General features: G+C 45.7%; 1 protein-coding gene across 1 annotated transcript in view; it reads left to right on the top strand.

Moving 5' to 3' along the window:
• LOC137525493 (guanylate-binding protein 4-like) overlaps positions 1-25,811 on the top strand; it is a 300,578-nt gene that overhangs the window by 161,095 nt on the left and 113,672 nt on the right. The window contains exon 6 of the mRNA XM_068246612.1: positions 9,477-9,754. Within this exon, the coding sequence (XP_068102713.1) occupies positions 9,477-9,754 (278 nt within the window). The remainder of the gene's footprint in view (positions 1-9,476; positions 9,755-25,811) is intronic.

The raw sequence follows: 25,811 nt of genomic DNA on the forward strand, positions 1-25,811 counted from the left end.
TGATGAGGTGGGTTCACTGAACACAACAGGTAGGTATATGCAGTGATGAGGTGGGTTCACTGAACACAAAAGGTAAGTATATGCAGTGATGAGGTGGTTTCACTAAACACAACAGGTAGGGATATGCAGTACTGGGTATTACAATGTGCACCTGTCACACAGGTAGTCACTGAATGTGCCGGGCCTGGCAGTGGTGCACACACACAGTATGAATTATCAAGGCTGTCTATAATGCAACACAAGTGTCAGTGGAACACACGGAAAAAAAAAATCACAAGAACAAGATTAGCTCTCAAAAGAGCTGTTGTGGGGTGCTATTTTAGCAATAAGAATCAGCCAGGAGCAAGCTAACAAGATAACAAGAGCCTAACTAATCTTTACCTATGAGAGTCTGCCAGCAGCTGTCCCTTCTCTCACTACTGCCAGCACACGAGTGAGTGTAATAGCTGGCGCTGCCTGCCTTATATAAGGGGGGGTGGCTCCAGGAGTGAGTGTAGTCTGATTGGCTATAATGTGCCTGCTGACTGTGATGTAGAGGGTCAAAGTTGACCCTAATGAAGCATTATGGGGACGAACCGAACTTCCAGGAAAGTTCGCCTTCAGGGGTGCTCAGGTACCACTTTTCACTATCTGGAACTAATTCGAATCTGGACATCCCTCTATCTGATCCGGGTCAGATATCTGGATCAAACATTTTCCAATCCGAATCCGGGTCGGATATCCGACCCCAGTATCCGGTCGGATTCGGATATCCGGATTGAAAACCGGAAGTGGTCTTTCAAAATGCTTCCAAACCGTTTTGGTACCTAAAAAACCTCCTCTCTCCTCCATGGAACTTATCTTCCAGGGATTTTTAGGATCTCAAAAGCCAGCTCACATTCATTGGCCAGGAATCAAACCCAGGTCAACTGCTTGGAAGGCTGCTATGCTTACCACTATACCACCAACGCTACATGCTGAAGCCAGCCTAGCATGTACCATTGTGATATACCCAAGAGAAAAATGAGCTTGCTTAGGGATTTGTAGGATGTCAAAAGCAAGCTTACATACATTGGCCAAGAATCAAAGCCAGGTCAACTGTTTGGAAGGCAGCTATGCTTACCACTATACCACCAATGCTACATGCTGAAGCCAGCCTAGCATTTACCATTGTGATATACCCAAGAGAAAAATTAGCTTGCGTAGGGATTTGTAGGATGTCAAAAGTGAGCTCACATACATTGGCCAGGAATCGAACCCAGGTCAACTGCTTGGAAAGCAGCTATGCTTACCACTATACCACCAACGCTACATGCTGAAGCCAGCCTAGCATGTACCATTGAGATATACCCACAAGAAAAATGAGCTTGCTTTGGGATTTGTAGGATGTCAAAAGCAAGCTCACATACATTGGCTAGGAATCAAACCCAGGTCAACTGCTTGGAAGGCAGCTATAGTTACCACTATACCACCAAAGCTACATGCTGAAGCCAGCCTAGCATGTACCATTGTGATATACCCAAGATAAAAATGAGCTTGCTTAGGGATTTGTAGGATGTTAAAAGCAAGCTTACATACATTGGCCAGGAATCAAACCCAGGTCAACCACTTGGAAGGCAGCTATGCTTACCACTATACCACCAACACTACATGCTGAAGCCAGCCTAGCATGTACCATTGTGATATACCCAAGAGAAAAATGAGCTTGCTTAGGGATTTGTAGGATCTCAAAAGCCAGCTCACATACATTGGCCAGGAATCTAACCCAAGTCAACTGCTTGCAAGGCAGCTAGGCTTACCACTATACCACCAACGCTACATGCTGAAGCCAGCCTAGCATGTACCATTGTAATACACCCAAGAGAAAAATTAGCTTGCTTAGGGATCTGTAGGATGTCAAAAGCCAGCTCACATACATTGGCCAGGAATCAAACCCAGGTCAACTGCTTGGAAGGCAGCTATGCTTACCACTATACCACCAACGCTACATGCTGAAGCCAGCCTAACATGTACCATTGTGATATACCCAAGAGAAAAATGAGCTTGCTTAGGTATTTGTAGGATGTCAAAAGCAAGCTCACATACATTGGCCAGGAATCGAACCCAGGTCAACTGCTTGGAAGGCAGCTATGCTTACCACTATACCACCAACACTACATGCTGAAGCCAGCCTAGCATGTACCATTGTGATATACCCAAGAGAAAAATTAGCTTGCTTAGGGATTTGTAGAATGTCAAAAGCAAGCTCACATACATTGACCAGGAATCAAACCCAGGTCAACTGCTTGGAAGGCAGCTATGCTTACCACTATACCACCAATGCTACATGCTGAAGGCAGCCTAGCATGTACCATTGCGATATAACCAAGATAAAAATGAGCTTGCTTAGGGATTTGTAGGATTTCAAAAGCAAGCTCACATACATTGGCCAGGAATCAAACCCAGGTCAACTGCTTGGAAGGCAGCTATGCTTACCACTGTACCACCAACGCTACATGCAGAAACTTCTTGGAGCAGACTTACTTCCTACCTCCAAAAGACACACATACATCCCCATAAAATCATTTAACAGCAAATGTGCGCACAGTCTCTGTGGCGCAATTGGTTAGGGCTGCTCCAAGAAGTTTCAGCATGTAGTGTTGGTGGTATAGTGGTGAGCATAGCTGCCTTCCAAGCAGTTGACCTGAGTTTGCTTCCCGGCCAATGTATGTGAGCTGGCTTTTGACATCCTACAAATCCCTGGAAGACAAGATCCATGAACGAGGAGGAGATGGAAGGTGGAGATAGATGTGTTTTTTTTTTGTTGCAATGAAAATAGCAGTAATCGGATCCGGATACCCGCAATATGCACGGATATCCACGGTATGCGGCCAAATATCCGCAGATAGCTATCCGGATTTTGGTATAGGTATCCAGAATCCGAATCCGGTCGGATAGCTGAAAAAAGTTTGGATATCCGGGTTACCCAGATATCCGGAATCCGGATGAGCATCCCACCCAAAGTTCGCCTTGAGCCGTTCGCCGGCGAACTGTTCGGGCCATCTCTATTTATATGCACACACACACTTATTATCACCCTAGGGGATTGGAAGTAAACCCCTTGGTTAACAGTTCACAGTTGAGTGCTGTACAGACACTTTGCTGGACTGTAGTTTTCTCCTAAGTGATATTTTCACAACTTCTCAATAAAACACCTTTTAAGCGCTGGTGCACACCAGAGCGGTTCTGGAGCATTTTTAAAAACGCTTGCAGGGGGGAAACCGCTTGGCTAATGAAAGTGAATGGGATGGTGCACACCAGATCGGCTCGTTTTTTTCCACAAACGCAAACTCGGGGGCTGCAGCATTTTTAAGATTTCTGAGGCGTTTCTGCCTCAATGTTAAAGTATAGGAAAGTGGAAAACTGCTCTGAAAAACACTAGATCAGAGCGGTTTTCCAAGCGTTTTTGTTACAGAAGCTGTTCAGTAACAGCTTTATTGTAACAATATGTGTAATCTGCTACACAAAAACGCTCCCAAAAAACGCTCGGCATGTTTAGAAAATCTCTCTAAACATGCCTAGAATCGCTCTGAAATCTGCTTCAAAAACCTCTAGCATTTTGCAGATCTGTTAGAGGTTTTTGGTGTGCACTGGGCCTAAGACACAAGCAAGCAAAAAAATATTCAGAATAATTTTGACAGTACATTTCTAACAGTACATTTCTACCTACTTTTTGGTACTTTTTCAATTGTAGTGTGCTGAAAAGTTATTTTAAACAGAAGATGAAACACTGGCCACAAATTTACTAAGCTCATCTGCTGCCTTTAATAATGTTTTTGAGCTGTTTTTGCTGTTATCACCATGGTGATAAAGCATTTGGTATTCACTAAACAATCTACCTCAAGCACACCTAAAGTTAAGAATCCTGTCTTTAACTTATGGAGAGATTTCTAAAGTTAAGGTTTAATTCCTTAAAATAATGACAGGATTGTAAAGTTAAAGAGGAACTCCAGTGAAAATCTATATATGTAAAATCGGATGTATGTGTGTGTATGTGTGTATGTGTGTGTGTGTGTATGTGTGTGTATGTGCCGCGATCACGCGAAAACGCCTTGACCGATTTGAACGAAACTTGGTATATAGATCCCTTACTACCTGGGATGATATGTTCTGGGGGTCTCATGTTCCCCCTGCACACCTGGGCGGAGCTACAAACAGCCAATCATATTCCACCCATTCAAGTGAATACAAAAAATGGAAAAGGCTGCCATTCTCACAGTTGGTCACTTGGTGACCGAGGTTACAAATCCAGGAAAAGTGGGCGGCGCATAAAACAGCCAATGAAATTTCAGACATTTATTTTAAATGGAAAAATGTAAACTGCAGCCATTCTTACACTGTTAATCGCAGGGTTTTCAAACTTGGCACACTTGGTCACTGGGTGAATGAGATTAATATTCAGGAAAGTGGGTGGAGCCTACAACAGCCAATCAAAAGTCACCTATTGATTTTCAAGGGGAATATTAAAACTGCTGCCATTCTTACACTGTTAATGGCAGAGGCTTCAAACTTGCTACAGTCGGTCATTGGGTGACTGGGGTCCAAATTCACTAAAGGGGCGGGGCCACAGCCAGTCAGACTTTCTTGGTGGATAAAGTGCTTCCATTCACACATTTTTGATGCCAGGAACCTGAAAGCTCATGAACTTGGTCATTGTGTGAGTGTGTGTCAAGGTTACAAAACATGGGCGGAGCCAAAAAGAAAGTTCTCTAGGAAAATATAAACTGCAGCCATTCTTACACTGTTACTGGCAGGGTTCTCAAACTTTGCACAGTTGGTCACTGGGTGAATGGGATGAATATTCAAGAGAGTAGGGGGGGGGGGCTACAACAGCCAATTAAAATTCACCTGTTGATTTTCAAAGGGAATATTTACATTGCTGCCATTCTTACACTGTTAATAGCAGATGCTTCAAACCTGGTACTGTTAGTCACTGGATGACTGGGGTTCAAATTCATAAAGGGGGCAGAGCCACAAACAGCCAATCAGATTGTTTTATTTCAATGGGAATATACAAATTATTGATACAATAATTATGTATAAATGATTTAGTCAGTGTTTGCTCATTGTAAAATCTTTTAAATCCCTGATTTACATTCTGACATTTCATACATGGTGACATTTTTACTGTTGGCAGGTGATGTAGCATCTGCATGCTTTTTTGGCAGTTGGAAACAGCTGTAAACAGCTATTTCCCACAATGCAACAAGGTTCACAGACAGGAAACTGCCAGGAATTCCACGGTCCTCAGAGTTTCTTGTGCGAGGGGTTTCACCACAATATCAGTCATACAGCACCTCCTGATAGTCTGTTTGTGAAAAGGAATAGATTTCTCATGTAAAAGGGGGTATCAGCTACTGGTTGGGATAAAGATCAATTCTTGGTCGGAGTTTCTCTTTAAAGACAGGAGACCATATGCAATAAACTTTTTCTCCTGGGTTATCTCCTAGGACATAATTTTCATACTCACTTTAAAATTATTTTTAAGCACTCTACAATGGAAAAAGTATGCAAAAGTTGGTGAAAAGTACCATGAACACTACCGTATATACTCTTGTATAAGTCGGCCCGCGAATAAGCTATCCCCCCAACTTTTACCTCAGAAATCAGGAAAAAGTAATTGGCTCGTGTATAAGCCCCCTCCCCAGTATAAATATCATGATATGCTCCCAGTAGGAGGTGCCCCCCCTCTCCATAACCAAATGTGCACCCAGGTGTTAGGCAGCCCCCCTCCCCATAGCCAAATGTGCCCCCAGGTGTTAAGCAGCCCCCCTCTCCATAGCCAAATGTGCCCCCAGGTGTTAGGCAGCCCCCCTCCCCATAGCCAAATGTGCACCCAGGTGTTAGGCAGCCCCCCTCCCCATAGCCAAATGTGCCCCCAGATGTTAGGCAGCCCCCCTCCCCATAGCCAAATGGGCACCCAGGTGTTAGGCAGCCCCCCTCCCCATAGCCAAATGTGCCCCCAGGTATTAGGCAGCCACCCTCCCCATAGTCAAATGTGCCCCCAGGTGTTAGGCAGCCCCCCTCCCCATAGCCAAATGTGCACCCAGGTGTTAGGCAGCCACCCTCCCCATAGCCAAATGTGCCCCCAGGTGTTAGGCAGCCCCCCTCCCCATAGCCAAATGTGCCCCCAGGTGTTCGGCAGACCTCTCCCCATAGCCAAATGTGCACCAAGGTGCTAGGCAGCCACCCTCCCCATAGCCAAATGTGCCCCCAGGTGTTAAGCAGCCCCCCTCTCCATAGCCAAATGTGCCCCCAGGTGCTAGGCAGCCACCCTCCCCATAGCCAAATGTGCCCCCAGGTGTTAGGCAGCCCCCCTCTTCTTAGCCAAATGTGCCCCCAGGTGTTAGGCAGCCACACTCCCCATAGACAAATGTGTCCACAGGTGTTAGGCAGCCCCCCTCTCCTTAGCCAAATGTGCCCACCGGTGTTAAGCAGCCCCCTCTCCTTAGCCAAATGTGCACCCAGTAGGCAACCTTCTGCTGCCCCCTCATGTCTGGAATGACAGAGCCTGTGCTGAATCCCTAGCACAATGATCGGGGATTCCCTCTTCTATCCTGCACTTGCTGTCTAAAGACGCCACTAGATGGGGTTATCTACATAAGACACAGACGTGCAGGACGGAAGAGGGAATCCCCGATCATTGCACTGGTGATTCAGCATGGGCTCTGTCACTCCAGACATGTCACTGCCAGCACCAGATGCCCTGATCCGTAACACATTCTGGCCAATGCTGTGCAGGGAAATCGGGACAAGCGAATGGCTGAAAGTGGAGGAGCCCCTGTCCCGCTTTGCTGACATCCAATCCTGCCTTCTGATTCTGCCCTCCACTAATACCAGACACACTGCTCTACCCCACATTCTGCTGCAGGCATTCTCTCGCCATCTAGGATTACAGCCCACAGCACTGCTGAAAGTGGAGGAGCTCCTGTCCCACACAAAAACGGCCACTCAAAATAGGTGGCTCGCATTGAAGCCGAGGGAGGGGGGGGGGGAGGGGGACTTTTGAGCACATTTCATAACACGTTGTGAAAATATCACCTAGGCTAAAACTCAGGAGAAAAAGTGAATTGCATATGGGCCAGGCTGTTCTTTCACAGAGAGAAATGCAAGTGTAACGTGTGTGAGGACTTATCGTCTGGCCAGAGCTGTTGTTACATGGAGTGTCACTACAGACTGCAATGTAAAGTGAAGCATTCTTGACTGTCTGCTTTATTTTTTTACTAGTTTATGCAGAAATTATACAAAGCTGGCACACAAAGAGGGGGGGGGGGGAGAGAGACACCAACCAGATTATATATCTCACTAATATTATAAATGCGAAGGTTTGGATGTGTGTTGATCAATCACGCAAGAATGGCTGAATGCATTTGAATCAAATTTGACAAACATATAGTACATTACCTGGAATAACATACTGTATAGGAAACTTTTTATCCCCATAGCAAAAAAGTGGGCGGAGACAAATACAAATTTCACTGGGCTAATGTAAACTGCAGCCTGACTTACACTGTTAATGGCAGGGTTCTCAAACTTTGCACAGTTGGTCGCTCAGTGACTGGGATTAATATTCAGAAAAGTGGGTGGAGCCTACAAAAGCCAATCAAAATTCAGCTATTGATTTTCAAGGGGAATATTTAATTGCTGCCATTCTGGTACTGTTAATGGCACAAGCCTCAAACCTGGTACAGTTGGTCATTGGGTGACTGGGGTTCAAATTCAGAAAAGGGGATTGATCCGCAGCCAATCAGATTTGTTTCATTTCAATGCAAATTACTGATTCCAAAGACCGCAAAGCTCACAAACTAGGTCATTGAGTAATTGTGTGTTAGGGTTAGAAAAAGTGGGTGGAGCCAACACCAGCCAAATACATACCTGGCAATGCCGAGCCATCAGCTAGTCTGTGTGTGTGTGTGTGTGTGTATATATGTGTGTATATATATATTGCACACACACATACACATGCACATATACACACGCACAGACACACAGAATCTGTCTCTCCTACCCTGGCTGTCTACACAGGTTAGTTGTAATCATCCTGGCAGCAGGAGAGGTGGAGCTACACCCAGCCTGTGTGTGCTCATCCACTCCCTATCTACTTCATGGGAAAATGACTACAGAGGTGATAACTTAAGAACTGAAGTAATAAGACAACACTCTCACTGTTAAAGCTTATTATCCCTATATGTTAATAAGGCAAAATTCTTTAGTGAATTAACACTTAAAGAGACTCTGAAGTCTCAGTGAAATGAGGTTTTTATTTTTAAAACCTCATTACCATAATAGTCCCTCTTAAAACGCTGCATTCCTGCAGCTGGAAACCCCCTTGATCACCCCAAACTCACCGCATTGAGGCAGCGCAGCTCTGCCTCTATGCGTATCAATCAGCATGGCTCACCGTCTCTCCCCGCCCCTCTCAGTCTTCCTTCACTGAGAGGGGCGGGGGAGAGGCGGAGATACGCGCTCATTGAAGCATATAGAAGCGGCAGCAAAATCCACGCCCAAGAAAGTTGTGGATTTTGCCTGCCTTATACCTCTGTGAGTTTGGGGTGATCAAGGGGGTTTCCAGCCATGGTAATGCAGCGTTTTAAGAGGAACTATTATGGTAATGAGGTTTTTAAAATAAAAACCTCATTTCACGGAGACTTCAGAGTCTCTTTAAGATACCAATATTACTTGACCAGCATGATCTTACTAAATTGAGGCCAGGGGCGTATCTGGGTAATATAGAGCCTATGGCAAACACTGAAATTGCGCCCCCCCTCCAGTCAAAGCCCTCTTCCCCTCTAAAAACAGCCTCCTTTCCTGCGTACGTGTGTTATGGTTGCTGTGTTTTGGCTCGGGATATTGCTGAAGTTGCCTTTTTCTTCTTATCTCCTCTCTGTCCTCTTTTCTAAAATAAAGCCAAGTGAGCTCTACATACATGAATTAAGTAGCCATATTCCCCATATAAGAGAATTAATCTGATCTGAGTGATGGGGAGACACAGTAGCAGGCATGGCGGTGAAGCACAGAAGGAGATGTGGCGCCCATGTTGCCTTGGCGCCCATGGCATGAGCCATGCCTGCACCTCTCTAGATACGCCTCTGATTGGGGCTCTTAGGAGAAAACATGTTTTTTTTTTTAGAATAACTCCTCAGCACTCTGCAATTAAAAAGTACCCCCCAAAAAATTGAAAAAGTACTGTAAAAATATCACCTTGGAAAAAATGTATTGCCTATATGCAACTAACTTTTTCACCTGGGTTTTCTCCTATTTGATATCATGACTTGTAAATAAATGCCATTGCAATAAAGAAAATGCTCAAAATAATTTTAATTGTACTTTTTCATTTACTTTTTGGTACTTCTGCAACTACACAGTGCTGAAAAGTTACTTTTAAATACAAGATGAAAAGTTGTCTCCTAGGAAATAGCTCACTTTAATTTTTTAATCCTTATTTTTATTTTTTTTAGCATTTGCGGAACTGGCAAGAATTTATACAGAAGCCATGAACACCTCTAGGATTACTTGCTTAGAAGATGCTGTGAGCTCACTGTCTGAGAGAGAAAATGCAGCAGCTATCAAGGAAGCCATCCAGTTCTATGAAGAAATGATGAAGAAAGTTGGGATGCCCACTGATACCATGGAGAGATTTGTTGAAATCAGCAATAAATATGAAGCTGAAGCTGAGAAGAAATTCCGTCAGAGATCATTCAGAGATGAAAAAGAGCAGTTCCTTGAAAAATTTGTGGTAAGTTTTGCTGCTTAACGATTAACTTTTTAATCTGAAAGCCTCGCAGAGGATAGTATAGTAATTGTATATACAAAATGTCCCCTACTTACAAACAACTCGAGTTACAAAGTTTAGCAAACAACATTGTACAAAATATATAGTAATTTTCTTTTACTACATATTTTTGTTGTCAAATGATACTGTACTGTTTATTTACCATATTTTAAGCAATTTAAAACACTTAAAAAGCACATTGAAAATAACCAAAAAATATTGTTTATGCTGTAGGTCAAAATCCAGCTTTGTCCAAAAGTAAATAATTTATCCACATTTCACCATGTTTAGCACGGGAGTCAGGACTTACAAACAAATTCAACTTATGAACTCTTATAATGGAATCTGTTTGTAAGTAGGGGATCACCTTCACACATAAATAATTAGGCTAATTTTCCAAGGGCCTCTTAAAAGGTCAAAAAAGAAAATAACCCAGTCATGGCGGGTAAATGGGGCTCACCCACTGGCTCAAAAGGCAACACAATAGATCTAATAAATAAGTTGTATTATTATTATTATTATTATTTATAAAGCGCCAACATATTCTGTGGCGCCATACAAAGTAGGAAAACAAACAAGGGATACATAATGATACAGACAATGATATACATCAAATATGAACACTGATACAAAATACAGAACTGCTGATTACAATAGCAAATTTAACATGATGTCTCAAATGTATACATGTCTAACAGAGTGCAGCAATTACATTAATAACACTCCATGAAACAAAATGGTAAGTGCCCAGCCCTTGCCAGCTTACAATCTAAAGAATTTTAAAAAATGAATATGTTTTCAGTGCATATTAAAAAAGAAAAAAAATAATGTTTTCATATAACAGTGAAGATCACCCATACAAGACTATCCAATCTATGCATGGGGTATCAAATCACAACTAAGCAAATTAGAAGAAGGGGAAAATAGTATATTATTCACAACAGTATCCTCTAGGTTATACCTTGCAGCCTTCGTCAGGTTTACATCCTGTTAGTTTGCAAGCTGGTGGTACAGACAGCTATATACATGCAACTTCAAAAGGGAAAACAGATATTTTTTTCAAGCATAAATACATCATTAAGATGCCTTAATACAAACAGACCATCTAAATGGGGTAAGATAAGGATCCTTGTTTACTTTATTGCTCACAGACCTGGTATTAGGATTGACCCAGAGGTATCGTAAATTCTTAGTTCACAAGTTCAGCTAGGGTGGCTGAGACAGTTCATATATCATCAATCTCATACCAATATAGAAAGTTGTTGTCCTTATTCAGACCCTTCTGCACAGCTTTGAAACAATTTATAAATTTCGTTTCTGCTATTAATCGGTCATTTGACGCTTTGAAGCCGCCCTTCAGGGCAGTGACACGAAGATCATCCATGCTGTGTCCGTTGGACCGAAAGTGTGTAGCAACTGGGAGTCCAGATTTGGTATCATTAATAGTGTGCCTGTGTCCATTCATACGTTTGCGCAGAGTTTGTCCAGTTTCTCCCACATACATAACATTGGGGCATTTAGCACACATGATCAGATATACCAGATTGGTGGACCCACAGGAAAATGTACCTTGTACTCTGTACTCCTGTTGTGAACCTGGTATCGTTACCCTGTCAGTGGAGTAAATGTGTCTGCAGGTCCCACATATTTTTTGTCGGCAGGGTGATGTTCCGTTTTGTTGAGGCCTATTCAAAGAGCTCCTGACAATCATCTGTTTTAGATTGTGTGGTTGCCGATATGACAAGAATGGAGGTTTAGGGAATATCGTTCTCAGTCTGTGATCCTTGTGTAAAATGGGATGAAGTTCCTTAGCAATCCTCCTTAAGATTTCCAGGTGTGGGTTGTAGGTGACAACCAAAGGGACATGTTCCTCTTTCTGGTTTTGCTTATATTTCAGGAGTTCAGTCCTGGGGATGTTGCTGGCTTTCCTGATTTGGGCCTCAGCCATGGGAGGACTGTAACCTTGTTTAATGAAAGTGTTCTTAAGGTGATCCAGGTACTTGTCTCTGTCCATCCTGTCAGAACAAATCCGGTTGTACCTTATAGCTTGGCTGTAAATTATAGAGTTCTTAATGTGCTTGGGATGAAAACTGTCATATCTTAGGTATGTGGGACGGTCTGTAGGTTTGCGATACACAGAGGTTTGTATGTTGTTACCCCTAATGTATATGGTGGTGTCCAGAAAGTTAATCTCTGTGTGAGAGTAGGTAAGTTTCAATTTGATTGTAGGATGGAAGGCATTGAAGTTACTGTGGAACTGGAGAAGATCATCCTCACTTGCGGACCAGATGATTAAAATATCATCAATGAAGCGGAAGTAGGCCAAGGGTTTTATGCCACATGCATTGAGGTATTCCTCTTCGATTTTAAAAAAATATGTGCACTTTAGGCCTGTCATTTAGCATTCAATGTGATTTCTGCCCTTAAAACGCTGCTTTGCGTCAAATCCAGATTTTTCCCGGGGACTTTTGGCATGTATCCCACTCCGCCATGCCCCCTCCAGGTGTTAGACCCCTTGAAACATCTTTTCCATCACTTTTGTGGCCAGCATAATTTTTTTTTTTCAAAGTTCGCATCCCCATTGAAGTCTATTGCGGTTCGCGAACTTTAACGCGAACCGAACCTTCCGCGGAAGTTCGCGAACCCGGTTCGCGAACCTAAAATCGGAGGTTCGGTCCAACTCTAGAGCTGGAACCCACTACAAAACGCTATCACTAATCTTAATCGCTAGTGTTTTTAATGAGCAGTTTATAAGAGATTTCATGATTTTTGATAGCGTTTTTAAAAAGCGTCAGCTTTTTGTCAGTGATTGTGTAGCGATTAGCGTTTTTATTTCTGATTCGTCCTTTTAATTAACTTTAATTTTTTTGATCGTGTGCAGTCATTTCAAAACGCTAGCAAAATCGCTCTGTACAGGTTTTTGATGAGTGATTATGCCAGCATTTATATACTTTACATTGCAGAAACGCTAACACTAACCGCTAAAGCTAAATGTGAAAAATGCTGCATGTCTTGCGCTTTGCAATTTGGTAATTGCAATCGCTCCAGTGGAATTTGGCCTATCTATTAACATTAACTGAGCATTTAGGGAATTCACTAGCAGTTTTACTCATTCCCTAAACGCTCAGAAAGGATTGTCATTAGTTGACACTCTCAGGACATAAAATGTCAGTCCTCTTGGCGGCAATGTTTGTGTAGTGATGGCTGTTCAGAAGTACTACAAGGTAAATCATGTGCTGTTCCCATTCAGTGACAGGCTTTGTTGTGTGGGGTCAACAAATTCATTCTGACCCACTGCTACTTCTGTGTAGTCTTTCCTCAGCTTCCACATCAGGATAGTATGGATGGATGGAAGCTGTACCTTGTGGCATTTCTATCCACTAGTTCCACAAGGTCAATCATGCACTGTTCCCGTTCAGAGAGTGACAGCCACGACCACATCAGGATAGTATGGATGGATGGAAGCTGTACCTTGTGGTATCTCTCTCCACTAGTTCCACAAGGTCAATCATGTGCTGTTCCCGTTCAGACAGTGACAGGCTTTGTGGCCAGCATAAATTAATTCTGACCTGCTGCTACCTTGTAGCCTTTCAGCTTCCACATTAGGATATAATGGATGGATGGAAGCTGTACCTTGTGGCATCTCTCTCCACTAGTTCCACAAGGTAAATCATGCACTGCCAGAGAAGATTGTGGTGTACTGAGATCATGGAGTGTCAGATGGACAGCTCAGCACAGTGCAGAATTATGAGATCCCGCAGTTACAGACCTGCACTGCACTGCTCTGCGTCTGGAGCAAGTGTCACAGGGCAGAAATGGCATTGCATTCCTAAACTGACATAAAGCGCTTTAAAACATCTCGCATGTGTATACATGGATCAGGTAGTGTAAGCATGGCCGGATTTCTGGCAAGGCCACATAGGCCAGGGCCTAGGGCACCAGATAAACAAGGGGCGGCCTGCAGACAGTGGGCATTATTTGCAAGTGTCCAAACAAATGAAAGTGGTCAGGATAACTGCACTATTAGTGCCAGCTGGCACCTGCCTGTGCTGTGCTACAGGCAGCTGCAGTCCGTTAACCAAACGTTTGTGTACAGTAAAAGCCAGACCTTGCCCAATGACATAGCAGCAGCTGCAGGCAGTTACAGAAGGTCGGGTCTCACGCACTTGGTGTGGGGGATGAAAGGACCAGGAGCAGCACCAGCAAATAGTACAGAATACAGAAGGCAGCCTCTCACAGTACCCATTTCTTAATTATTGATTGGCCAGCACTGTTACCCTGGAGACAGCAGTGGGTACAGGACTCACTTTTATGTGTTGCTGACCCCAATCAATGTCCAATTGTGAGCCACTTTTGACTATGTGTGTGTGGTGGACGGCTCCCACCACGCCCATCACCTGTAGATCGCTTGATTGACCAGTTCCCCCGTGTGACATGATTGATTCACTTCACGTTGACATGGATACCTCGGCACTAGCCCCAATAGTGGACACCATCGGCTCAAAAAATTTTGGATGGGTGTTTGTGGAGAGAGGTGGTAGGATACGGTTTCGGGTTGGGGCGGCTGGTAATAGTCGGCCTTGGGCGGTAAGAAGTACAAATCCGGCCCTGAGTGTAAGTAGAGTATTTACACTACCTGATCCATGTTTAACACACCGCAGCAAACAGCTGTTTGTGTAGTGATGGCCGTGCTGGTGCCAATGTTTGGCGAGAGTGCAGGCAATGGCGGTTTTCTTGCCCATATGGTCAGGTTGAGGTAGCTCAATGACAGAACTGTGACTGTCCAGTTGATCGAATTTGGTCTGTCCACAATGAAGCAACAACAACAACAACAACAACAACAAATAACATTTGTAAAGCGCTTTTCTACTGTGGGACTCAAAGCGCATAAGCATGGCTCCGGCCATCGTGGTACAGAGGAAGAATTTTATAAGTCTGGAAATGCCAGGCTAAACAGGTGGCTTTTCAGTCTGGATTTGAATAGCTCCAAGGATGGTGCTGTCTTTACTGGGTGTGGCAGTGAGTTCCAAAGAGTAAGGGCAGCATGACAGAAGGCTCTATCTCCAGATTTTTTGAGGTGCACTCTGGGAGTGACCAAGTTTATAGAACTTGCTGATCTGAGGTTGTGAGAGGTGTGGTGCAGCTTCAGCAAGTCCTTCATGTATCCAGGGCCCAGATTGTGCAGGGATTTGAATGTCAGCAATCCAATCTTGAAGAGTATTCTCCATTCTACTGGTAGCCAGTGCAGTGAGCGAAGGATCGGTGTAATGTGACAGCAACGACCTTATTTTCTTGGGTGTGCCCCCAACACACTCATATAGGTCATTGCTGCATTGTGATATGCAAGCCCCTTCACCTTTGGCAAGGTAATGATCATGAAGGGGAATTGACACATGCACATGCCTTTTTTGTTGTTGTTGCAGCCGTAGTGCAGCTAGAGAAATTAGGCAGGCATGTACACGCACCAGAATAATTATTATTCTTTTTGTTAGCGACTGCTGCTAGCAGTGGCCTTAAAATTCAGGAATCCACTTGGAGTCTTGGACCCTGCTGGTGGTGGCAGAGAAGGCAGTCAAGCGGCCTGCAGGCAGAGATGCTGTGTGGGGACTGACTTAGTTTTCAGGCAGGTAGCAGCAGCATTCAGGCAGAGATGCTGTGTGGGGACTGACTTAGTCTTTGGGACGGGCAGGCAGTTACACAGCGTGCGGGCAGAGATGCTGTGTGGGGACTGACTTAGTCTTCTGGCAGGCAGTAGCCCTCTGAGATCCATGCCTCATCTATATATATAATAGAGTAAGTGCCTCAACCTTCAAGCCAGAAGAAGAAGTAGCGCCCTGCCCCCAGGGCCGGTCCAAGCAAGAAGAAGGGTCTGGCCCAAGCAAGAAGAAGAAGTAGTGCCATATCAAACCAAGGGCAAAGAGGGATAATTTGCATATTCTGGAGCAGTGCGTTGTGGGTAACCACAAATGTTCACTTATAGCTGAATTATTTACACCAAGCTGTGCTTTTTTTTTTTAGTAGTAGGGCTTTTTGGTCCCTTTTATCCCCCTATACATTCTTAGTAGTTTGGGTCACCCCGAGCTGCTTGGTTACTCTGTTGTATTGGTCCAAGCCCTATCTCATACAGCCATATCAATTCCTGCTGTGTACTGATGAAGACCAAAAGTCAGAAATAGGCTGTCACATGTGGGTTTGATATGACTGTGTAAAATTTAAAGCTATAGACTTGCTATACACCATAGAGATGGGAAGTTTGGATCTTTTCAATGATCCGGATGATTAGAATTGGGTCATTGAAAAAATCTGGATCTTTGAATTGAAACTTCGAATCATTTTACTAGTGAAGCAGATGGGGTGAAATGATTAGCAGGGCTGGACTTTCCCTGCACTGTACATTCAGTTCAAGGCTGGCTGCTATTATAGCAAACTAGTATAGCAAGCTATGTGTCAACTTCTTTGATATATTTTACTTTTAGTTCTGTTTAAAGACATGATATGTAGACTTGTGCAGAATGATAAGATAACCTTTCCCCACCTAAAGAGAGAGATTTAGCAAGCAAGAGGCCTTATCGCCCCCCCAGAGTTAAAGGACTTCCGAGGCCAAAATAACGAAAATGACACTTTACCTTTTTATCTGCAGAATCCACGGAGGATGCCCTCCGCGTCCTCCGCTCTATACCGCCATCAATCTAGACCTCTTAGTTCCCCCAGGGCTTGTCCCGACCCCACCAAACGGGTCGCATCCATTCCACCCCTAAGATGGCCGCCGCCTTGATCCGCGGCTGCGCAGTACGCTTTGCCGCGAGTACGACTGCGCAGCCTTTAGCCCCCCTCCAGCCGCGTAGTGGTTCCCGGAATCCTCCTGAAGTGTACGTCAGGCGCGGCTGGAGGTGGGCTAAAGGCTGCGCAATCGCACTCGCGGCAAAGCGTACTGCGCAGCCGTGGATCAAGGCGGCGGCCATCTTAGGGGTGGAATGGATGCGACCCCTTCGGTGGGGTTGGGACAAGCCCTGGGGGAACTAAAAGGTCTAGATTGACGGTGGTATGGATCAGAGGACGTGGAGGGCGTCCTCTGTGGATTCTGCAGATAAAAAGGTAAAGTGTCATTTTCGTCATTTTGGCCTTGGAAGTCCTTTAAGTCAACATTTTATGGCCTGCCCATGTGATTCTCCCTGAGCATGCTGGGTATTCTGTAAATCAGAGCTTTATTTATTTTTAGGAGCGATGCGCTGACCGCATCTTCCAGTGAAACCACTTGGCTAATGTATTTCAATGAGATGGTGCACACCAGCGGTTTGAGGTTTTTAGTAAACCACAAACGTGGGTCCTGCGGTTTGCGGTTTGCAGAAGCATTTCTGCCTCAAAGTAAAGTATAGGAAAAACGCAAACCGCTCTGGAAAACGCTACATCAGAACGGTTTGCCAGGCATTTTTGTTACAGAGGCTGTTCAGTAACAGCTTTTAGCGCCCATTCACACCTGAGCGGGAATCGCGTGATTCCCACTCATGGCAAACCGCTAGCGGTTTAGTAAAAACCACTACACATTGTTGCAAATGGCAGTGTTCTCACTGCCATTCGCGGTTAGCGATAACCGCAAACGCGTTTAATGCAGCAGTTTGCCGGCGATTTGCGTTTAGCGATTGTGATTAGTGTGCAAAGCACGCTAATCGCGATCGCTACAAAACCGCCGCAGTGTCCAGTGATTTTTCCGCGTTAATCACGGGAAAATCACTCCCGCAAGGTTTGCGATTATAGGTGTGAATGGGCCCGTAACAATATGTGTAATCTGCTACCCGAAAACGCTCTTAAAACCGCTATGCATGTTTAGAAAACGTCTCTAAACATGCCTAGAATTGCTCTGAAAATCTGCTCCAAAAAACGCTAGCATTTTGCAGATCTGCTAGCGTTTTTGGTGTGCACTGGGCCTGATAGTGGGTGTGTGAGTAGTAGTACACATTGCCAGCAATGATATTTGGAGTGTGAGTAGTAGTACACATTGCCAGCAGTGATATTTGGTGTGTGAGTAGTAGTACACATTGCCAGCAGTGATATTTGGTGTGTGAGTAGTAGTACACGTTGCCAGCAGTGATATTTGGTGTGTGAGACAAGGAGTTAACTTTGTAACCAAGAGCTGCTGCCTGTGGTGCCTGTAACCTGATCCCTCAGTGAGCTCAGCTGGGAGGAGTTGCCTCTCTCACTCCATCCCTAACTCTTCGCTGTGCTTCCTGTTTCTGCCACTGTGATCCAAATCGTTCACTGTGATGATCCGGATGATTCGACTCACAAAAAGGATTCGGATCAAAGATCCGAATCGTTCATGATTCGGACAACACTAATACACCAGCGGTTCTAGATGCGTGCTTGACTTACCAAGGGTGAAAAGGGATAATTTGCATATTTAGTAGCAGTGCATTGTGGGTAACCACAAATGTTCACTTATAGCTGAATCATTGCAGATTTCTTCTGTTTTAAGAAGGCAAATTACACCAAGCTTTGTTTTTTTTAGTAGGAGGTCTTTTTGGTCCCTTTGATCCCCCTATACATTTCGAGAGGTTTGGGTCACCCTGAGATGCTTGGTTACTCTGTTGTACTGGTCCAAGCACTATCTCATACAGCAATATCAATCTCTGCCCAGTACTGTTGAGGACCAAAAGTCTGAAACAGTCTATCTACATGTGGGTTTGATATGACTGTGAAATTTAAAGCTATATGCTTGCTCTACACCAGCAGTTCTGGATGCTTGCTTGGCTTACCAAGGGGGAAAATGGATAATTTGCATATTTAGTAGCAGTGCATTGAGGGTAACCACAAATGTTCACTTATAGCTGAACTAATGCGGATTTCCTTCTGTTAAAAGAAGGTAAATTACACCAAGCTTTGTTTTTTTTAGTAGGAGGTCTTTTTGGTCCCTTTTATCCCCCTATACATTCCGAGTGGTTTGGTCAGTGGTCAGCTGCTTGGTTTCTCTGTTGTACTGGTCCAAGCCCTATCTCATACAGCCACATCAATGAGTGAATCTGTGAATGCATTTGTTTGAACATTTGCATGCGAGCGTGCGAAGGGTTAATAGATTTTTTTCAGCCATATCAATTATAGATGGGAAGTTCTGATCTTTTCAATGATTCGGATGATTCGAATCGGATCATTGAAAAGATCCGGATCTTTGATCCGAATCTCAAATCATTTTTACTAGGGAAGCATTCGGGGGTGAAATGACTAGCAGGACAGGACTTTCCCTGCAGTGGACAGAGAAGGGGAGAGGGTGGATGGACAGAGAAGGGGAGGGGGTGGACGAACAGAGAAGGGGAGGGGCTGGACAGACAGAGAAGGGGAGGGGGTGGATGGACAGAGAAGGGAGGAGGTGGACAAAGAGGGGTGAGCAGAGAGCAGAAATGTTTTTTGCACACATTACCCACATGTTGCAATCATATGCTCACAGTGAAAGAAAGCATTCCCCATTGTGTCCTTTTCTCACCTCGAACACTCATCATAAATTTAGGGAGAAGTGAAGTACAGCTGTTTAGAGCAGAGTGCAAGAGTATCATATTGCCCTGCAATCACAGTGCCTGTCATTCTAGCCCAGCACCTGTCTGCAGAGCTACTGAGCTGTGCTTCTGAGCCAAAACTTTCCCATTTGTTCACTATACGACACTACGGAACAGACAGCCTAAAATCAGCAGCACATTGCAGCCAGTATGTGTGCTCTACACATGTCTGGCAGTGGCACCGATGTCCCCCCTCTCTCATCTACCTGTCCCTGCAAGGCTAGCTCCCCTCCAACCGAGCGATCCACCTCTGCTCTGCTTCCAGGACCCCGCTGCCCGCGGAGAGGGGGGCGTGCCGCTCCTGGCTCCACCCCCTTTTTGATCCGAATCATTCATTTTGGTGATCCGGATGATTCGAATCACAAAAGAGATTCGGATCAAAGATCCGAATCGTTCATGATCCGGACAACACTAATATCAATCTCTGCCAAGTACTGATGAGGACCAAAAGTCCGAAACAGGCTGTCTACATGTGGGGTTGATATGACTGTTTACAATTTAAAGCTATATGCTAGCTATACACCAGCAGTTCTGGATGCTTAAATAAACAACAAGTGTCAGCGCCAAGGCAGAAGGCGATGAAAGCTGTATTACTATAGACCTGCGCTGACTTTATATATTCATTGGTTCTGGATGCTTGCTTCGCTTACCAAGGGTGAAAAGGGATAATTTGCATATTTAGTAGCAGTGCATTGTGGGTAACCACAAATGTTCACTTATAGCTGAATTAATGAAGATTTCCTTCTGTTTTAAGAAGGCAAATTACTCCAATACAATGGGTAGCATTGCAGGAAGTGACGACAGTGGAACGCACGCTGGAACGTGGAAAAGGTGAGTCATCCCCGTCTGCTGCCTCTTACTAATAGTGGCGGCTGCTGCTGAGCTTCAGCAGGAGGGGGAGCGCACATGGGGGACCCAGGTGAGGGAGGGGGGTCCTGCTGAGCTTAAGCTGGAGGGGGAGCGCACATGGGGGACCTAGGTGAGGGAGGGGTGTCCTGCTGAGCTTAAGCTGGAGGGGGAGCACACATGGGGGACCCAGGTGAGGGAGGGGGGGGGGGGGGTCCTGCTGAGCTTAAGCTGCAGGGAGAATGCACATGGGGACCCAGGTGAGGGAGGGGGGTCCTGCTGAGCTTAAGCTGCAGGGAGAATGCACATGGGGACCCAGGTGAGGGGGATGCTGCTGAGCTTAAGCTGGAGGGGGAGCGCACATGGGGCACCCAGGTGAGGGGGGGTCCGACCCCCCTCCCCGCCACTGTGCCCAATACCCCCTTTCTGCCCTCTACCCCCTTATGCGGTGTATGCTATGCCGCGGGTCGGCTAGTTCATTTTAATAAAGGTGAGGTATTGAACACTTTTTTGACCTAGGCGACTTCTCTTCTCAGTAGAGGTGTACCGAACGGTTCGCCGGCGAACGGTTCCAGGCGAACATTGGGGGTTCGCGTTCGCCTGCGCCAGGCGAACTTTTCCGGAAGTTCGATTCGCCCCATAATGCACTATGAGGGTCAACTTTGACCCTCTGCATCACAGTCAGCAGGCACATTGTAGCCATTCAGGCTACAGTAAGCCCTGGAGCCCCACCCCCCTTATATAAGGCAGCCTCCGGCGGCCATTACAGTCACTCGTGTGCCTGCTAGAGAGAGGAAAGGGACAGCTGCTGCAGACTTTTTCTCTTAGGGACAGATTAGTTAGGTTCTAGGCTGCTTTGCTTGTTCCTGACTGATTAATATTGCTTTTAAAGCACCCAGCAACAGCTCTTTTCAGAGCTCAACCTGTACATTTTTTTTTTCTGACACTTTTGTTGCATGCACAGCCTTGCTAATTGATAGTGTGTGTGCCACTGCCAGCAGCCCAGCACATTCAGTGACTGACTGCCTGTGTGTGTGACAGGGAGCTGCACATTGTACTACCCAGTACTGCATATACCCCAGTACCTGTTGTGTTTACTTAACCCACCTCATCACTGCATATACCTAGCTTTGTGTTGAGTGAACCCAGCTCACTGCATCTAACTACCCAGTACCTGTTGTGTTTACTTAACCCACCTCATCACTGCATATACCTAGCGTTGTGTTGAGTGAACCCAGCTCACTGCATCTAAGTCTAACTACCTGTTGTGTTGAGTGAGAACCCACCTCACTGCATCTTAAGTACCTTTACTGTATACTGTTCAGTGAACCCAGCTCACTGCATCTAACTACCCAGTACCTGTTGTGTTTACTTAACCCACATCATCACTGCATATACCTAGCGTTGTGTTGAGTGAACCCAGCTCACTGCATCTAACTACCTGTTGTGTTGAATGTGAACCCACCTGGCCACCTCACTGCATCTAACTACCTGTTGTGTTGAGTGAGAACCCACCTCACTGCATCTTAAGTACCTTTAGTGTTGAGTGAACCCAGCTCACTGCATCTAACTACCTGTTGTGTTGAGTGTGAACCCACCTGGCCACTTTACTGCATCTAACTACCTGTTGTGTTGAGTGAGAACCCACCTCACTGCATCTTAAGTACCTTTACTGTTGAGTGAACCCAGCTCACTGCATCTAACTACCCAGTACCTGTTGTGTTTACTTAACCCACCTCATCACTGCATATACCTAGCCTTGTGTTGAGTGAACCCAGCTCACTGCATCTAATTACCTGTTGTGTTGAGTGTGAACCCACCTGGCCACCTCACTGCATCTAACTACCTGTTGTGTTGAGTGAGAACCCACCTCACTGCATCCTAAGTACCTTTACTGTTGAGTGAACCCAGCTCACTGCATCTAACTACCTGTTGTGTTGAGTGTGAACCCACCTGGCCACCTCACTGCATCTAACTACCTGTTGTGTTGAGTGAGAACCCACCTCACTGCATATAGCTAGCATACCCCCGAGATGGACAAAATGGACAAACCAGGTAGAGGAAGAGGTAAAGGCAGACCCAGAGGAAGGCCACCAGGCACCGGCAGGTCTGTGGCTGTGCGAGGTGGTGTTGCTGTGATTTCATGCGGACCTGCCCCAAAATACAGTGCTCAGAAGAAGGCACGTGCCATCACTTCCCAAAATCGTGAGGAGGTGATTGAGTATTTAACACAGAACACCTCATCTCCCGCAGCCACCAGCGCTACAACAAGCACCACATCCGCTGCATTTGACACTTCGCAGGAGTTATTTGGTGGTGGTGGTGAAATCACTGATTCCCAGCCACTACTGCAACAACAACAAGAAGGCGCAGGTACACCACCTCATACGTCTGAGTTAGGTGGCGATAATATGGACGTAACATGTGTGGATGGGGATGATGGTGGACCACCTGAAGTTAGTGCACTTGAGGAGGTGTCTGAGGAAAGCGCAGCTGGCCAGGAGGATTATGATGACGATTATACGGATACCACATATGTTCCCGGTAGAGGAGATGACCAGGGGGACAGTTCAGAGGAGGAGTCAGAGAGGAGTAGGAGGAGACGACTCCATGATAGAAGCAGAGGGAGCTCGTCCTCAGAAACAGCTGGGGGCAGTGTCCGGTGCCATGTATCGCCAGCTATGGCCAGGGAGCACACATGCCCTTCAACGTCAGCTGCTGCTGATGCCACCGTAGCGCCATCACCCCAGGGGGGCTCAGCGGTTTGGAAATTTTTTCACGTGTGTGTCTCAGATCGGAGCAAAGCCATCTGTTGTCTCTGCCAGCAAAAATTGAGCCGTGGAAAGGCCAACTGTCACGTAGGGACAAGTGCTTTACGAAGGCACCTGGAGAGAAGGCACAAACAGCTATGGCAAGAACACCTGAGGAAAAGAAGCACCCCTCAAAAGACAAGCAGCGGAGAACAACCGTGGCAGCCGTCACAGGGGGCTTCTGCTGCTCCACGTTCCCATGGTATTGTTCGTGGCTGGGGGGAGGAAGAATGGATACACTTTTAAACAATTTAAAAATACAACCATCTAAACTTTCAAACTATTTAAAAATACAACCATCTAAACTTTCAAACAATTTAAAAATACAACCATCTAAACTTTCAAACAATTTAAAAATACAACCATCTATCATTTTCAAAAAATTTAAAAAAAGGGCAAAAAAACTTGCCCTCTGTAAAACATTCTTGGCAAATGCTTTCGACTTGGTTTGTCTTCCGCTGGCTCAAGGGTCCATCTGACCACAGATGCCTGGTCTGCAAAGCACGGTCAGGGCAGCTACAGCATGGGTCTCAGCAGGCTCCCACTTCGGGCCGCAATCCAACCTTCATTCCCCGCGGTGACAATGGCAGACTTGCCCTCCATAACGGATTCCCGTTAAAGGATTTAAAGTTAATTCATTTCAAATACACAGCAGGGCCTCGAAAGTCCGCCTCCTGTATTGTTATTTTTGGTCACTACCTCGGGGCGGGCGTGCATGCCTACCTGCTGCCCTCCTTGGATGTGTAGTGGTAGCCGTTTCTCAGGCTCCACACCGGATTCCATCCCTCATTTCCCGGCCATTACCCGGGGTCACAAATGACAGACTTGCCTGCCTCCATATGATTCTCGTGAAAGGAATGTGGTGTCATCTTTGCCCGCCATAACTGGTTCTCGTTAAAGGATTTAAAGTACATTCATTTCAAATACACAGCAGGGCCTCGAAAGTCTGCCTCCTGTATTGTTATTTTTGGTCACTACCTCGGGGCGTGCATGCCTACCTGCTGCCCTCCTTGGATGTGTAGTGGTAGCCGTTTCTCAGGCTCCACACCGGATTCCATCCCTCATTCCCCGGCCATTACCCGGGGTCACAAATGACAGACTTGCCCGCCTCCATATGATTCTCGTGAAAGGAATGTGGTGTCATCTTTGCCCGCTATAACTGGTTCTCGTTAAAGGATTTAAAGTACATTCATTTCAAATACACAGCAGGGCCTCGAAAGTCCTCCTCCTGTATTGTTATTTTTGGTCACTACCTCGGGGCGGGCGGGCGTGCATGCCTGCCCGCTGCCCTCCTTGGATGTGTAGTGGTAGCCGTTGCTCAGGCTCCACACCGGATTCAAACCTCTCATTCCCCGGCCATTACCCGGGGTCACAATGGCAGACTTGCCCGCCTCCACAGGATTCTCATTTTAGCGGTACTGAACAAGTACACAGCAAGTAGAAAATGTGAATTAAAAACAAAACGTAACCTTTTTAACAATGCCATGGAAAGTTGAGAAGGAAGTCACACATTACCTGACATCACTGAGTGAGGAAGAGCAATCACGCCATGTTGCGCAGTAGTCCAGCATGGCCGTCACTACACAAACAGCTGTTTGCGGTGCGTTACACAGTGAGTTTGGTGTGTCAGTGTGAAGCAGTACTCTAATTACACTCCCTGTTTGATGTATACACATGCAAGATGTTTGAAAGCACGTTAGGCCTGAAATTTAGCATTCAATGTGATTTCTGCCCTTAAAACGCTGCTTTGCGTCACATCCAGATTTTTCACCGGGACTTTTGGCATGTATCCCACTCCGCCATGCCCCCCTCCAGGTGTTAGACCCCTTGAAACATCTTTTCCATCACTTTTGTGGCCAGCATAATTTTTTCTATTTTTCAAAGTTCGCCTCCCCATTGAAGTCTATTGCGGTTCGCGAATTTTTCCGCGAACCGAACCTTCTGCGGAAGTCTCTACTTCTCAGTGATAATGCCTCCTGCTGCACTAAAGGTCCTTTCTGAAAGGATGCTTGAGGCAGAACAAGCCAGAAGTTGGATGGAAAATTGTGACAGCTCTGGCCACAGGTCAATCCTGCGCACCCAGTAGTCCAGGTGTTCGTTGCTGCTCAGAGTGTCTATATCCGCACTTAAGGCCAGGTAGCCAGCTACCTGCTGGTCGAGGCATTGTTGGAGGGTGGATCCAGAAGGACTGAGGTGAGGCATTGGACTAAAGAAAGTCTGCATGTCCATCATCAACGTCAAATCGTTAGAGCGTCCTGTCCTTGCCTGTGTGGACATGGGAGGAGGAGGAAGATTAGTGGCACCTTTTTCCGTTGTGCTGTAACATCACCCTTAAACACACTGTAAAGCATACTTGCCAGCTTGTTGTGCAAGTGCTGCATCCTTTCTGCCTTCTCGTAATTTGGTAACATCTCCAAATTGCAGGCATTACGCAGGAGTGTCCAGTACCTCGGCCATAAAATGCCCAGCTTTCCAGAGCTTGACTTAGCACTATAGCTGTACAGAAACTTGCTGACGGATTTCTCTTGTTGTAGCAGGCGGTCAAACATGAGGAGCGTTGAATTCCAGCGAGTCGGGCTATCGCAAATAAAGCGCCTCACCGGCAAGTTGATTCTCTGCTGAATATCGGAGAAGTATGCCATGGCCATGTATGAATGCCTGAAATGCGCACACACCTTCCTGGACTGCTTCAGGACACCCTGTAAGCTTGGGAATTTACACACAAATCATTGGATTATAGGATTCAGCACATGTGCCATGCAGGGCACATGTGTCAACCTGCCCGAATTCAAAGCCGATATGAGATTGCTTCTATTGTCA

Source organism: Hyperolius riggenbachi, chromosome 7 (genome assembly GCF_040937935.1).
Source record: "Hyperolius riggenbachi isolate aHypRig1 chromosome 7, aHypRig1.pri, whole genome shotgun sequence".
NCBI lineage: Eukaryota > Metazoa > Chordata > Amphibia > Anura > Hyperoliidae > Hyperolius > Hyperolius riggenbachi.